Here is a 14,664-nt window from a genome sequence, read left to right as displayed (position 1 = left end):
AGATGAACCCTTCAGTAGTCATAGCATCGGGAACCAACGTTTATGCCTATCTAAGGGTATTTTTGCTGTGATGCCGGTGTACCATCTTTATGGTACATTTACAGAAGTCGCAGAGTATCTCTCTTCAATTTTCCAAGCCAGTGCCACCAATATGTCAGTTCAGAACATAGCACCGCAAGTGCTTGCTGACCATCGACATTGCAAATGCCCATGGAGGCTACGACGCCGATGCAGCCAAATACTTCTAGTAAGCAACAGGGCGTGTCGGATAGAAGTGTACAGGGGCTTAGAACGATGCAGAGAGAGAGCTGCGAGACGAGCTCAGCACGAAGGAAGGATGCAAGCAGCAAGTGTCCTTGCTTGTCTACTTTGGACGTGCTGCACAAAAGCTACTTGTCTTTAGTTAAGCACCTCAGAACAGCTATTTTCATAATTTTGTATTCCATATTTCGAGGGAGGGGTACATGTAATATGCATTTTTTATCTTAGGCTTGTTTTCTTCAAGCCTTCACTTCGGGGGCCGATTCTTTATTCTTGTCGGAGGGTATTCTTTGAGCAGGAATTTCTTCTGAAGGGTTCATCAATACACCATTCCGTGCCGGAAAAAATGTCAAGAGCTTTAATAACATGTCTCACATTTTCAGACTCGCAGTTCGTTCTACGCATTGCACGCGACGTGATGTCCTTCGCTCGCCCAAAGCGCGCGCGAGGAGAACGCCAGCGTGTGCACGGTGCGCAGTGGCGGCAGCGAAAGAAACAGGAGCACTGCATGTAGCGTTTGCAGGATACGGCGCAACAACTTGAGGCACAGCTACAGCAAAGTCGAGCCCCGTCCGGGTCGGACTCCGGCAACCTGTCTCCCTTGCTGCCAGCAATGCTGGTGGGCCAGACAGCCACTAAAAGTCCTATGTAGTATAAGAAAAGAAGGGGCTACTGCAGTCGAAAACGACTGGCAAGCGAAGAAACAGCAACGATTTGAGGCCGAGCTGCTGAACATGACGCTGCGAAGGGCACTGCTAAAGGAGCAGAAGGTGGCCAAGGCCTTGACAACCATTATGCACAAGAGGCCTTCCACACCGGTAGAACATTCAATTGCAATGATCCTTTAAGTATTTCAAGCTTCGGATCTGACGCTTTGCTGTGTAGCGTTCGGTCATGCACGAAACTCGTGGAGCGAGTTGCTCCCAGTCAGACGCCACGACGCAACTCTCGCAGTGCTCGCATTGCTGCAACACGACCACTTTGCATATTAACCCGGCTACTGTTCGGTGCGAGATCGAAGCGACACTGCAGCGAATGAACACGCAAGCCAACACTGAGCTCAATGGCACGGCCGCGGACAGTTCGCTTTCATTCAACTTCGACGTTCGCCTTGACCCTATAGCTGGGCCAACAACGACGACAACGCCGATAAACTGCACATTAGATCACGCTGTGAAGCTGCTGGGTCCAAAGGGCCACGTACAAGTTTAGAAGCAAGTCGATCTTCTTGGTCCACGCTGCGTCCCGGTAAGTTATCGTAGTTGTGTATAGCTTTACAAATGAAACAGTATTTATACTTGTTGGTTGTTTGGTTTCTGTTGCAAAAGACCCGGGTGATGTGAGTGAGCAACAATTCACTGTCGAGGCGGCCGCACTATACCAGACTGTGCTTCTCGATGGATTTGGCTCGACACGGCAAAGCGACGACGGGAATCAGCGACTGATTCTATGGGCTGCGGTGTGGAGCTCTCTGCTTCCGCGAATGTACATGGCTCGCTGTTCGTCGTTTACCTTAGACCCAGCGAACAAGTCTTTTATCCAGTTCCACCACTCGGTCGCTGCCGAAAAAGCTGTAGGTTGCACTGTGATCGACGGAGAACACATCGATAACTTCGCGATCGTGCTCTGCGTGCCATGGGAAAGCAGATCAAAGAGCGTTATTTAGCGATGCAGCGTGGAACCCCGCAGCAAACGGGGCGGGGCGACCTTGTCATTTTTATAGGGGTGTAAGGAACTTGGGAAGGAGAGGGTTGGCTCTACAGTGTACAGTACTGTACCCGTGTTCACAAATGACGTGTTTCCTGAAGGGTTCAACGAGGTGGTTGATTACGTGTTCTAAGAGATTATGGAGTGGAGGCCGGAGTGATACATGTAACTCGTTGGCGTTGGAGTCAGCCACAAGATTGCTGCCACATCCACTGGTGTTGCTTGCTGACACTTTGATCGCAATGCCAGAAAAACGCGATTTTCAAGAGAAAACGTCGACAAGAGCATTTTTCTCCTTCGGGATGCAGTTCGTCAAACTGTTGCGGATGTGCTGATGCAGTCCGCACAGCAGCAAAAATCGTTTTGACGCACAGCGTACACAGCCTCTCATTTATTAGTTGAATCGTTTGAAGAGCGTCTGGACAATGCACAGTGACAAAGAGGTTCCTGCGACCATGTCGGAGCTGATGGAGCTATTGGAAGGCATTGAGAATTATCAATTCGACGAAGTTCTTAGTGTCCAGAGCGACAATATTAATTCGTCTACTACGACCAGCGAACGCACTCCATTGGAGACTCGTAAACCGACAAGTTTGCGCCCACAACGGAAGCGCATCCGGAGAGTTGGGTCTGTGCCGTACTCAACCGACTTACAGCGGCGCAGAAGAAGGGAGCTCTTGTTGCTACGATCAGAAGCACAAGAGCTCGAAAACCAAACTGTCGCAATAACAGCAGCAAGCCAACACTGGAGAAACAATACTGTCTTCTCAGCAATCGCAGCCACATTGGCAACGTCTAGCCACTATCCGCCAGGACAGCGAAAAAGCGGAAAACGAGAACCAAAAACTGAAGAAGACCTTGTCTAGCCACTTAAACCTGTTCGCATCGATCCAAATGCAGTTGCAACGCAGTGATCTCCTCGAGGTTCGACAAAATTAATCGATCACATTGCTCTCGTATTGTGCTAACGCTGGCCGCATTTTCAGGCAATCCAAGTTCTGTCGCAGAGCTCAGAAGCGCTTTTAACTCAGCATAACACGGCCAACTCCGTCCTTAAAAACATTTCTGGCAGTCTCGAGTAGATGCTTCCTCTGGCAGCTTCAGTATTTCCTGAATGGGATAACTACCTGAGTGTAGCGCTGAAAACGCTCAAGAAACATCTCGAGGTGTGTGGGGTACCGAGCGAGAACTGCGTCGAGACAATCTCAGTTACGCCACTGCCTTGCACAATCACGAGATCTGGGATGATTCTCTGGCATCAGCTCGTCAACAGAAAGGACACGGAACCAGATAAGCTCTACAGATTCCTACGTTGAATGCGATCAGGTGATTCTTCGTGACCAGCACTCACCAGACTTGCCATTTGTGAATTGGTTGTGTGCTCTTTCAGATCCGAGAAAGGCACGACACTGCTCTTGAAATGAGCTTCACATTGCCGTTCAGTGACAAGACGAAAACGTTATGGTGCATCGATGCGGTGAGCTCCTATCGCAAGTACGAAGAGGACAATCGATTTGTTCTCGTCGGGAAAACGACTTGGGAGCTTCAGGCTGGTGAACTCGAGTTTGAAACGCTTCACTGGACCGTCATTTTGCCCTCCCCAACTCAGCGGCTGTCCTCCGTTGTCCAGAGTTGCAATCGATTGCAAGTTAAGCATTTGGATCCGACGTCTCTTCAAGCAGTCGATGCACGACACATGCTGCTTACGTCCATTGGTTGCAGACTACGCAAGTTTATGAAAATCATTCAAGAGCGTCTCCAGCACTGTGCCACAGATCCTTATTACCCAGAATGACATTCTTTACGTAAGGGTTGTCAGGGTAGCTGAAGGTTGAATTAATCGATGTATGTCAATGCTACTCGAGCCTAAACGGTTACAGGGCCAGATTGTCCAGCCAGCCGTTGAGATTCCAATCTTCTTCAACGAGCACTTGATTTATGAGCTTTCCACAAACATCCGTGATGACATCATGCGAATTCACCACGAAATTCGTTAGCGCTCCGACTTGCAGCTCTTGGTCGGCAATATCATCTTGCAGGTCGAGCGTCATCTTACAGTAAGACTGTAGGGAAGTCGACATCATAATGTTCGACGTATCAATGAGTCCAGATTGTACATCTTCAGCTGGAAGATTGACGCCTCGCAGTACAATCCAACCGACCTGATTGCATCTCAGTCCACTGAGCTTGACGCCGTTGATCTCTATTGGTTCAGTACGCGACTTCCACATGATCAAAACGCAGTCGTTGTCAACGTACTTGCGGTACGTCTGCTTGCCCCGCACGTTTGTTTGAAACGAGCCAGGTTTAAACTCAAGAGCATAAGAGCGAGCCACTAGATTGTCCGTCGCGAGTCTTTCCTCATGGAAATAGCTCATTTTACTCGGTCCTTCTTCCGCAAAGACCCTCCAGAAGGCTTTCTCTGTTACGTGCACATCGAACGGCAACATGGAGCTCGCCTTTGTGACAAATGCAAGACCTGTATCGGATGCCGAGTCGTCTGTCACCTGTAAATTGCAGAACGACGCAGCTCGGTCCATGAACTCCGGGCCACCAAATATATCGTTAGCGTCAAGATGTGCGCGTTGCACATGAGCCAATTGATCTGCAAATATATCATCGTCCGTTGGAGCCATCGTTAGCGTTTTAAAGCGCTTGTGGTCTGCCAATTCGGCCACGTCCTCGTCTCTCGGACGCTTACGCAGCAGCCGCTCCAGCTTGGTAGCGAGTTGCAGCTGGCCCTCTAGAGATGCCCTGAGTTTCTGGTTCTTCTCCTCTACTCGCGCTCGCTCCGCTTGTTGTCGCTCTGCAATGCCCTTCCAGATCGACGTCTTGGTATTGGCACTGGTTGAAACCTCACTGACCTCCCTCTGTCGACTCTTAAGCTGCGTCATCTGCTGCTCCAGCTTTCCCACCAGGCCCCGAAGGTACTCAAGCTCCAATTTCTGACGCCGCACGCGCTTCTTCTTAGGCTTGTCGGGGGATTCTACGGCGCATTGTTCTATCATGATAACCCAGTTTCCAGTGAACATGTACCGATCACTGAGTGTACGTACAAGGTACCTGCCTGTGAGATAGTATAAATTTAAATATATCTAATTAGTCGGGGCATTAGAAATACAAGGGCTCAGACGTAGAACATTGAAAAAAAGTCCTAAATTTCGGTATGATAAAGCATCAAAAATGTACGGGTTTTAAGTGAAAGCAGAGGGGCGATACTGTATGCGTCAGTGAGTGTTGTTTTAGTTCATACAGATCTTCCGATCCTTGTTTAGCAGCTAAGAACAACGAATACACATTTTTAGACTCAACTATCGTAGAGGCAAAAACATTGTTTATATTTTCGAAAATATATTATTAAGATGACTTTATTAAACAAGCATTTTCCGACAACAACTTAAAACTGCGTGTGTTTTATCATCTACTTACGGAACATGTATTTTCTTAGTTATGTTTTCCATAAACAATAATGTGCACTTCAAAGTAAAAAGCTACATGCCCCACCAGCCGTTGAAATTCCAATCTTCCTCGACAAGCACATTAGTGATCATCTTTCCGCACACTTCCGAAAGTGTGTCGTGTAAGGTGACCACAACATCCGTAAGCGCTCCCACCTGAAGGTCTTGACCGATAATATCGTCCTGAAGCTCCATTGTCATCTTGGTAAACAATTGTAGCTTCGTCGACGACATGGAGATAGATGGGACATTGGTAAAAACCGAATCGACTTCGGAAGTGTTCGGGGTGTCAATGGTTACACTGCGAAGTAGGATCCATCCCGTCTCGTGGCATCGGATGCCGCGAAATTTCGTGCCGTTGATCTCCACAGGATCTACGACCCATTTCCACATGATAACGACTTGGTCGTCAACAATTGCGGTAGGTCTGCTTCCCGAGCACATTAGCGTGGAGTGCACCAGCTCGAAAATGCAATCCATACGAGGATACGACCACGTCGTCGGTGGACAGACGTTTATCTAAAAAGTAGCTGTCTTTCGTGGTACCTTCTTCAGCTAACGCACGCCATAACGCTTTCTGCGTTACTCTGAGGTCGAACGGTATCAGTGAGCTTGCTTTCTTCACAAACGCCACGCCAGTGTCTGAGTTCGAATCGCTCGTGACGCTTAAGTTGTAGAACGAGGTTGATTGGTCGACAAATTCCGGAGCTCCAAAAATTCGATCCACTTCAAGGTTTGCACGTTGGACATGTGCCATTTGATCTGCAAAGATCTCATCGTCCGTTGGCCAAGACTTGATTCGGTTAGAATTGGCTAGAATCTCGGTCTCCTGCATATAAAAGTCGTTAAAATTATGCTGTGACTTCATTTTCTAGCTCATTCACACCTCATCTCTTGGACGCTTACGTAGCAGCCCTTCTAGCCTCCTTGCAAGCTTGAGTTGTCCCTTTAATGAAGAGCGGAGGTTTTGATTCTTTTCCTCCACTCGAGCTCTCTCCTTCAGCTGTCGCTCAGCAATCTCTTTCCATATTGATGGAGTGTTGTCAGCGGTTTTTTTGAAGTTCTGCTCGGCACTCAGAGGCTGTGTGGTCTGTAGTGTCAGCATTTGCTCCTCTAAGCTAACCACGAGTTTGCGCAAGTGCTCGAGCTCTAACTTTTGTCGTCGGACCCGCTTCTTCTTGGGGTTGGATGGTGGCTTTACGCACAGGTCTCCGTCAGTCATGCTCGGCGGCAAAGCACAGTAGTCAATAGAAACCGATGGCTCCAGGCTCCACGCCCCATTTTCATCGGGTTGACCACTGAAGTCGTCGGGATGAAGCGCGTGGCTCATTGAATAGTAGGGGGTGATATACAATTCCGTTGTGACCAGAGGCTCGGTAGCTCAGGTAAAGATTACGATGGATGCGAGGACGCGATGATTATCTCCTTTCGTCATCGTGGTTGACGGGACGAGATCCCACAAACAAACTAAGAATACCGGTAATGTCAGTAATCCGGTGACGTCGATGGATTTTGTTGAGATTGTTGTGCAATAGGGTGCGGAAAATCGAGTGTACCGGTACAGTATTTGACGGAGTGTCGGCGACAATTCGAGTAAAAATTTTCAATACTTTTGGATTTTCTACAATACCTATCAAATTAACTACAAACATGGGACTCGCCGCAAAAAATCGCATATTATTCGACAGTGGGGACCCGTGTCTGACAATGACGACCCATACTGCTCAATTCTGGAATGTTGGGACCGAGCGACACCGTGCTCAACAAATGGTGCGTGCAGTAGCGTTGGCATGACGGCTAAGACAACAAGAGAAGATGGCGGCAATAATAGCAGTGGCATGCTTCAGAAGCGCTGTACCGCGCCATCTTGATGGTACGACCTCGACAGACTGGCCTTGAGTCGAAGCTGCATAGCGCAAAAGGTTGTGTCCTGAGAGCAGGGCGTGTTAGTCAAGAAGTTTTTCTGGCTCTCCAATCAATTTACTTATTCAACTTACATTCATGAGCTCAAACCCTTCCACCAAGCGTCGGTATTTGTCCCCGACAATTTTCAATAAGGTATGCCATACATCCGAGCAGGACGACAGCTATCTGTTACTGAAAACTCTGCCCTTCTTATATAAAATAATTCATTTTATTTTAGTAATTAGTTGTTGGCAATAATTTATTGCAGTTTGGAATAGTTCATAAATATTTCAAAACAAATACATGTAGGCTCAAGAAAAAGATACTTTCACAATGTTGGTGCCCAATAGGACATACTTCAGAGTAGGAGAACCAGACACATACTTGAAAAGCATCCAAAGTTATCTACATAATCTTATTGCATATTTTCTTCTCGACAAGCATCCGTTTCTAGCGAGTACTCCAACGTTTACTCGAAACTTATCTTTTCCCGAGCCATAATTTGCCAGTCCTCAAGGTAAGAGTCCCCAATGCAGCAGTATTTTAATCAAAAAGAAAAAAGTAATATGAACAAGTATACAGCAGCAACTTTCGGGTTTTGTTTCTACAAGACTGGAGTGTCACTCCCGTACGCTGCTTTCCAGTCTTCCTCCAGTAAAACATCGCGCACCATTTTGCAGTAAATATCGTTCGTTTTGCTGTGTGCTGTGGCCATGGACTCAAGGAGAGCGTGGATCTGCCAGTTTTGGTCTTCCACCCCGTCTTTAAACAGCGGGGTCATCTCCGAGTACATTTCTACCAAAGTCGCCCCAGCCGGCACTCGTCGCAGCTTAATCCAGCCTGTCTTTCTGCACTGCATTCCTGAGAACTTGGTGCCGTTAAGCTCGACGGGATCAGCATACCCAGTCCACACTATAGACTCGCAGTCGTCGTTGGTGTACCTCCTGCAAGTGTGTTTCCCACGCACAGTTGCTGTGAACCCTTCACACGCCACTTGTAAGTTGAATGAGGTCGAGGCAACATCTCCTTTCGCGCCCAAGTCCTGGTAGGAGAGGTAGAGAGAGAGCAGCAAGATTATAAGAGACTGGTAGAAGGAGAAAGAACCTTGTAGACTGACGTCGCACCTGCTGTAGAGACCCTTGTCTGCTGAATGCCTCGTAGGCAGTCAACCGCCAATATGCATTGGCTGCAACTTGCAAGTCGAAAGGAACCGACGTCTTACAATGCATCTCGAATACAACCCCAGTAGGATTTCTTTTTCAAGACGTCAATTCCTTGAGTGAGATCGGTCGCGAGTTGTAGAACATGGCTGGGCGGCGCGACCTGTTGTTGCATCTGCAAATACATTTTGGCCACTTGAGTGAGTTGTTCAGCGTAAATGTCCGAGTTTTCATCTTTCAGCAGATCCCAGAGCCTTGCCGACATCAGTGCAGATAGTTTCTTGTCATCCGCGCAGAGTCTGAGTTGCTTCTTCAGTTCCTGCAAGAGTTTCGCCTGCACCGAGCAGGCGGCTCGTAAATCCTTCTGCACCAGTTCGCCTTTAAACCTTTCTTTCAGTTGACGCTCAGCGATGCTCTCCCACACCGACGGACGTGCCGATTTATGGTTGGCACAAAGGATCGAGCTCGAGTTGCGATTGGTAGGCACTCGCTTCTGAAGTCGCTCCAGTCTTAGCTCAAGTATGCGTGTCTGTTCACGCAAGTAATTGATCTCGCGAGTTTCACGACGCACGCGCTTCTTCTTCGGCTTTGGCAGTGCCGGCCCAAGCTTTGCTGGCTTCGATTGACGTGAGTCGGTTTGTGGAGAAGACGCGTCGGAGATGGCTTGGAGGGAGTTGTGGGACTCTACAACCCCAGACAATGACGGTGTGGCAAGGATGAGGGCGTCCAATAGCCCATCATACAATTCTGTAGCGCTCATTATGCTTCGGTGAAGGAAGAGAGAATGCCGTTTCCTGGAGTGTGCTGGTTTTTTTTACGTATCCCGCCTTCAGTATCAATGGTCACATAGGCATCAACGTTTGGTAGCGTAATCGATAAATCATTTTGAGTTGCGCTATCGACATAATCTGGAGTTGCGCCGAAGTTTTTTTTTCATGACGTTGTACGGTCGTGTAAATGCGTATTACTCGACGCGAAATGGTTCATCGTCATAAAAATAATGCACTACGTATTATAGCATACCACTTTACGACAACTTGCTTCAGAAAGCCATCTCATTTTTAGTCTGACTCACCAACTAGCGTGCTACTGTAAATGACTATGCCACATTGGGCTAATTGGAAAGGTTTCGTTGCCGTTGCAGCCATACTGTCTACAACGATAGCTAAAAAATCTTACTCGACTCAATCGCACGTTTTGCCATGGGTGGATGTTGACACACCGGAAGACGCTCAATCGTACAAGTCATCTCGTGGACAGACCTGGTCGCTTGTCATGAGCGATGAGTTTAATCAAGAAGGCCGTACGTTCGAGGCAGGAGCAGACCACCTCTGGACCGCAATTGAGAAACCTGATGGTGTGAACGCTGCGCTGGAGATTTACTCCATCAACATGACATCTACGGAGTGCGATAAAGATGACAACTGCTACTTTTACATCGAGGCAGACATCGACGAAACGAACCTTACCGTCTGAAACAACTACATTACACCTCGTGGATTCGAAAGTGTTTCGTTCTACTATCGAGGAGCAATGGTGCAGGGTTGGAACAAGTTCTGCTTTCAAGGAGGGCTTGCCGTTTTGCGCGTTCAGCTGCCTGGTGTCGTGGGCAAGAGCTCCGGGAATCCCGACCTCAGTAACGCCACTAAAACCACTCGAGCGGAGAGTATTGAATACTATCCTACTTGGCCTGGTATATGGATGGTTGGAAACTTGGGGCGAGCTATCTTCACGGGCTCGACAGCTCGCTTGTGGCCGTTCTCAAACAACGAATGCAACGACACCGTCTTTGACACCCAAAACCAGCGTATCAGTGCGTGCGACCCCGATCCCGGTTCGGGCATGAGCCCTTACCAAGGTCGTGGAGCGCCTGAAATCGATATTCTGGAGGGTTGAGGCTCCGAAATTTCCTCACCCATGCAAATCGGTCCAGGTATGCCAGATGATTTCCGCAAGAATTTCGAAAAGGTCAATCCGTCGTGTATTTATGCTTACGGCTCCTGTACAACTCCCGGGGCTAACAGTGCCGACGTCCCGACGGCATACTACAAGAAGAACCGTGGATATAAGTCGTGGTACCAAGGAATGCGATACGGCGCCAATAATGTGCGCTTCGAAGAGTGATGAAATCCAAACCTTTGCGAAAATTAATGCTTCGCTGACTAAGGGTATCACGGAGAATGCATGTACGATTGAGACCTGCCCGGCATCATTTGACGTGCATGCGGATCTTGGCTTGATGGACAACGGAACAGATCACTAAGGAATAAACTCTCAAGGTACTAGTTTCCCAAAGATTAATGGGTACACAGGTGCCTACGTGTGTAATGCCGGAAACGCAGACTCGAAATGCGCGGAGTCTGGAGGCTCTACCAGTGCGGCATCTTCTTTTATGTATCAATTGGACGCGCTGTCAGCAAATTGGGGCATTCACCTCGCCGCATACACGGATTGGGTCACATACACTGTAGAGTGGGTCCCTGGCAATGAAGGCTACGTTCGTTGGGAAGTGGAAGGCCACCCCGTGTTCGAAATCGCTGCCGCTACCGTGACCAATCCACCGCAAGATGCCGCGCAGATGAACCCCAAGAAGATCATGATCGAAGAGCCCATGTACATAATCTTTAATGTCGCCCTTTCAAGCTCATGGGGTCCAGGTCACCCAATGCCGGAGCCTCTGGATGTTACGGCGATGGCAAGGATAAGAAGACGAACGCTATTTGCGATGCTTTCCCAATGAAAATGAAGATTGATTACGGTCGCGTATATCAAGATACCTCGACGGTGGCCTATATTTGCGACCCAGCATCACACCCAACCAAGCAGTGGATTGAAGACAACATCGACAGCTACCAGGATTTTGACAATTTGGTGGTTGAGGTATCTGGCAAAGCATCGTGCAACTTCGATGACGATTACACTATTGCTTCTAGAGGTGCTTCAAGCGTGAGAACTGGCTACTGTACTAAGGGACGTTGCGAGTGCGCTTCACATACTTGGACTGGCCCGCGATGCACAGAAACGACGAGCGTCAAAAAGAACGATGGACAATATGGGCCTCCGATGACTGCGTCCATTTCAGTTGCTGTAGTAGTCGTACTCGCCACATTCGGATCTATTCTCTACACCAATCGCAATGAAAAACGCGATAACGAGCGTCGACTAAGAGCTCAGGCTATTCAGACTGATCGTGCGAAACAAGTTCCAAGTATGCCGACAAATGAGGTCGAACTTGGCCCGGAGAAGACTGGATATAGCTCAAATTTCGTCTAGGTAGGTTGATCAAGCACAGATAATTTGTGAATGCTTCTTTTTTCGCGGACTAAAAGAAGTACTGGTATAACGGTAGTTAATAAAACAGCTTCTGTACAGTACAATCGCTACCGGATATTTCCTGTCACCTCTTTCTTAGACAAAAACAATGGTTTTTGGAGGTGTGGCCATTTTTAATTTACGGTACTCGTATAATATAATAGCAAATCGCCATATTATGGCGATTTGCATACCGCTTTTCCATGCAAATTGCCATACTTAAGAATAAAAATGGAAACGGTTTCAAACAAAATGATGCTTACGAACCATTTATAATAGAGTTGTCGATTTGACCAATTATGTTTCGCACTTAGCAAGAGCTGTGACATTTGATGTAAGCTTTCATTGAAAAACGTAAAACTACCCTTATATAATAGCTTTTGATTTAAGTGTTATTTTTTGAATAACATTTGAGTCTCAAAAACTGAAGAAATAGTGAGCCCTCAATACTCCTAAATGTATCGTCATTTTGAGGGCTTGAAAAGGAGATAGAAATTTTGGGCGACCACAACTTCTTTAATTTTAAACATTCCGTAGCTTTCGAGAGATAAAAGAAATGTAACGGTTCTACGTGTGAAACACACAGAAGTACGGAGAGCCCAGGGAGTTAACAAACTCTCAGTACATAAGCCGGAGAGTTAACAATGCATCTCAGTGCGTTGGCTGAAAGCCTCACGTCATGCATTTGATTAGGTTTAGCTATGCTAGATAGTTAAACGTACCCATTTACCGACGACGGCTTGGCCGCAATTGTAATGGGCCTACTTTAAGCCCATTACTTCGACTTACACGTTAGCGCACGTGTATGAAGAAGCGTAACTTGTGTTTCACTTAGATTAACAATACTTTCGTCCGAAAGTATCAATTTTCTTTATATAGAAAAGCAAAGCCGATTTCCGGTAAAATGATAGCTGCTTATTTGTTTTGTTTGGGTTTTCCTCCTAATCTTAAATTATAAATGAAAGGTATTTATCAACGAATGTTTGACAGAATCCTATTATTCTAATTGTTTGAAGATATTTACTGTCAACCAATGAATGTCTTGATTGCGTGCAGACCAACAGTCTGCCAAATGTAGCCCTTAGTGTATCTTACACCAACGTGGAAAACCTCTTTCGTAACCAAGTGGCTATGTGTAGCCACTTGCGTATAATCCCGCCCCCCCCTTTAAGCTAGTCTCAACACATCATTCAAAGTATTGACGAGGCCGTCAAAACGTTTGAGAAACCCGAGCTCATTTCGTAATGAACTCGCCGAGGAAGATACATCCGCGGAAGAGTCTGCTCCGGTAGACCCTGTTACGTCTGTGTCTGCACCTGCAGGCACCATCGCTTCAGTGTCCGCGTAAGCGAACACGCCCGCGACAGAAGGTAATCTTTCTGTCGCTCAATATCACGCTATGCTTAAGCCAAAGCACGCACAAGCTACGCCTGCCAAACTGTCAGTCATAATGAGGGCTCGCCAATTATTTCTGCTGATGGATACATACCCATTGACTATGGGTCTGGCATTGAAGATGTCCTCATGGAAGACGAGGTCACCTCGTCTTCAGCTGTCGACTCTAAGTCGACCGAACCAACGCCCGATCTCCCTGTTGGGTCGCGGCGTGACCGGGACGCTGATCCAGACGCTCCTAAATCGAAGCGTTCGCGTAAAAAAAAGAAGAGGCACAGCCACCTGTTCCGGTGCCGCCTTCTCCTCCACGTACTGCACCTACAGTACGTGCTCCCTGGATGCCAACTGCATCCGAAATCGCTGACAGGTTCGGCGGCGAGTGCCGCGCCGAACATAGGATTATATCTGTGCAGCGCCATCAACGATGACGCTGAGGCCGTCGACATGCACTGCCACTGATCCGTTAACGGATCAAAGGCGCGACCAATACATCGGACTCTTCCATGATCTCCGATAGAATGCGTCGAAGAAAACTTCGCGCAGAAGCCGAGTGGGTGGCACTTTGTCAATTTTGGAACGCATTTGTTGTGAGCTTCAACAACAATGCGAAAGGTTACCGCAAGCGAATTGGCGCGGCTCGCCAGCGCTTCGAGACCTTCTCGAAACGTCTTCTCATCGATCGCCTCCATATTGACGCTATGGGAGCGGGAATGCCTTGCGCAGCTCCACCTGAAACTGAGTGTTCGCACTGCCGTTTCGGGACAGTGCGCCTTACTGAACGAGATGTTCTTGGGTACACTTCCGTTCGTGTACCCGCTTCTCTGCAAGACCTCCGTGCTCTTCTTGAGCACCGTGATGCACCTTGTGCTGGTGGCATTAGCAGAGTTAGTGCAGGCATTATGCCTGCACTCGGTTCTGGGCTTCGAACGCCCTCACATTTTCCGGAACGTCCCTGATCAGGCCATCCCGTGGCTCTCATGTATCTTGAAAGGGAGAAAATCCTCTCCAACGAATACGAAGACGAGCCTGATCTCGGTTCCTTTTCTGGGCTTTATAGGCTACGACTCGTTCGTGAATCCAACGTGTCGAGCCGTGTGCGGCACGCAGCGGCGGGGGCGGGAAGATACCATCCGTTTGGTCAACCCCAGGTTGACCAAGGCTCTCACGCTCTGTACGATCGTGTCGTCGCTCTGGAACAATCTCAGAGCGCGGAGCTCACAGCCCTGCAACAGGAGCTGTGCCTACAGAAGGCGCAGGTAGCTGCGGCTGCTCAATCCGCTTCAATCATCCAAGTCACACTTGGATCGGAGCTGAGGCGCCTGCGCAACCGCGTCGTCGCACTCGAGAAGCTGGATCATGCCGCTTCGTCGTCCTCGACCATCAAAACTAGATGGCTCATGTTGCTCGTTAGGCTTCAGCCGCCCGACGAAAAATGTCGGATGGAGTCGCATGATGGGCGGTGTGAC

At 48.2% G+C, this 14,664-nt stretch overlaps 3 protein-coding genes across 3 annotated transcripts; 2 read left to right on the top strand and 1 right to left on the bottom strand.

Annotated features, from left to right (window-relative positions):
• Window positions 1-3,842: 3,842 nt before the first annotated feature.
• PITG_16261 (uncharacterized protein) lies at window positions 3,843-4,604 on the bottom strand (the record flags this gene model as incomplete). Its single annotated transcript, XM_002897607.1, has 1 exon — window positions 3,843-4,604. One exon carries the CDS (start codon window positions 4,602-4,604, stop codon window positions 3,843-3,845), a length of 762 nt encoding a protein of 253 aa, XP_002897653.1.
• A 5,162-nt stretch (window positions 4,605-9,766) lies between these two features.
• PITG_16260 (uncharacterized protein) lies at window positions 9,767-10,337 on the top strand (the record flags this gene model as incomplete). The annotated part of the gene is made up of 3 exons (XM_002897606.1): window positions 9,767-9,961; window positions 10,034-10,248; window positions 10,298-10,337. 3 exons carry the CDS (start codon window positions 9,767-9,769, stop codon window positions 10,335-10,337), a joined length of 450 nt encoding a protein of 149 aa, XP_002897652.1.
• Window positions 10,338-10,883: 546 nt separating this feature from the next.
• Window positions 10,884-11,231, top strand: PITG_16259 (uncharacterized protein; the record flags this gene model as incomplete). Its single annotated transcript, XM_002897605.1, has 2 exons — window positions 10,884-11,120; window positions 11,166-11,231. 2 exons carry the CDS (start codon window positions 10,884-10,886, stop codon window positions 11,229-11,231), a joined length of 303 nt encoding a protein of 100 aa, XP_002897651.1.
• Window positions 11,232-14,664: the final 3,433 nt, after the last annotated feature.

The sequence above is a fragment of the Phytophthora infestans genome, genomic scaffold (genome assembly GCF_000142945.1).
Source record: "Phytophthora infestans T30-4 supercont1.43 genomic scaffold, whole genome shotgun sequence".
Taxonomy (NCBI): Eukaryota; Oomycota; class Peronosporomycetes; order Peronosporales; family Peronosporaceae; genus Phytophthora; species Phytophthora infestans.
Note: the sequence above shows the minus strand (reverse complement) of the source record. Positions and strands in the feature narration are given on the sequence as shown.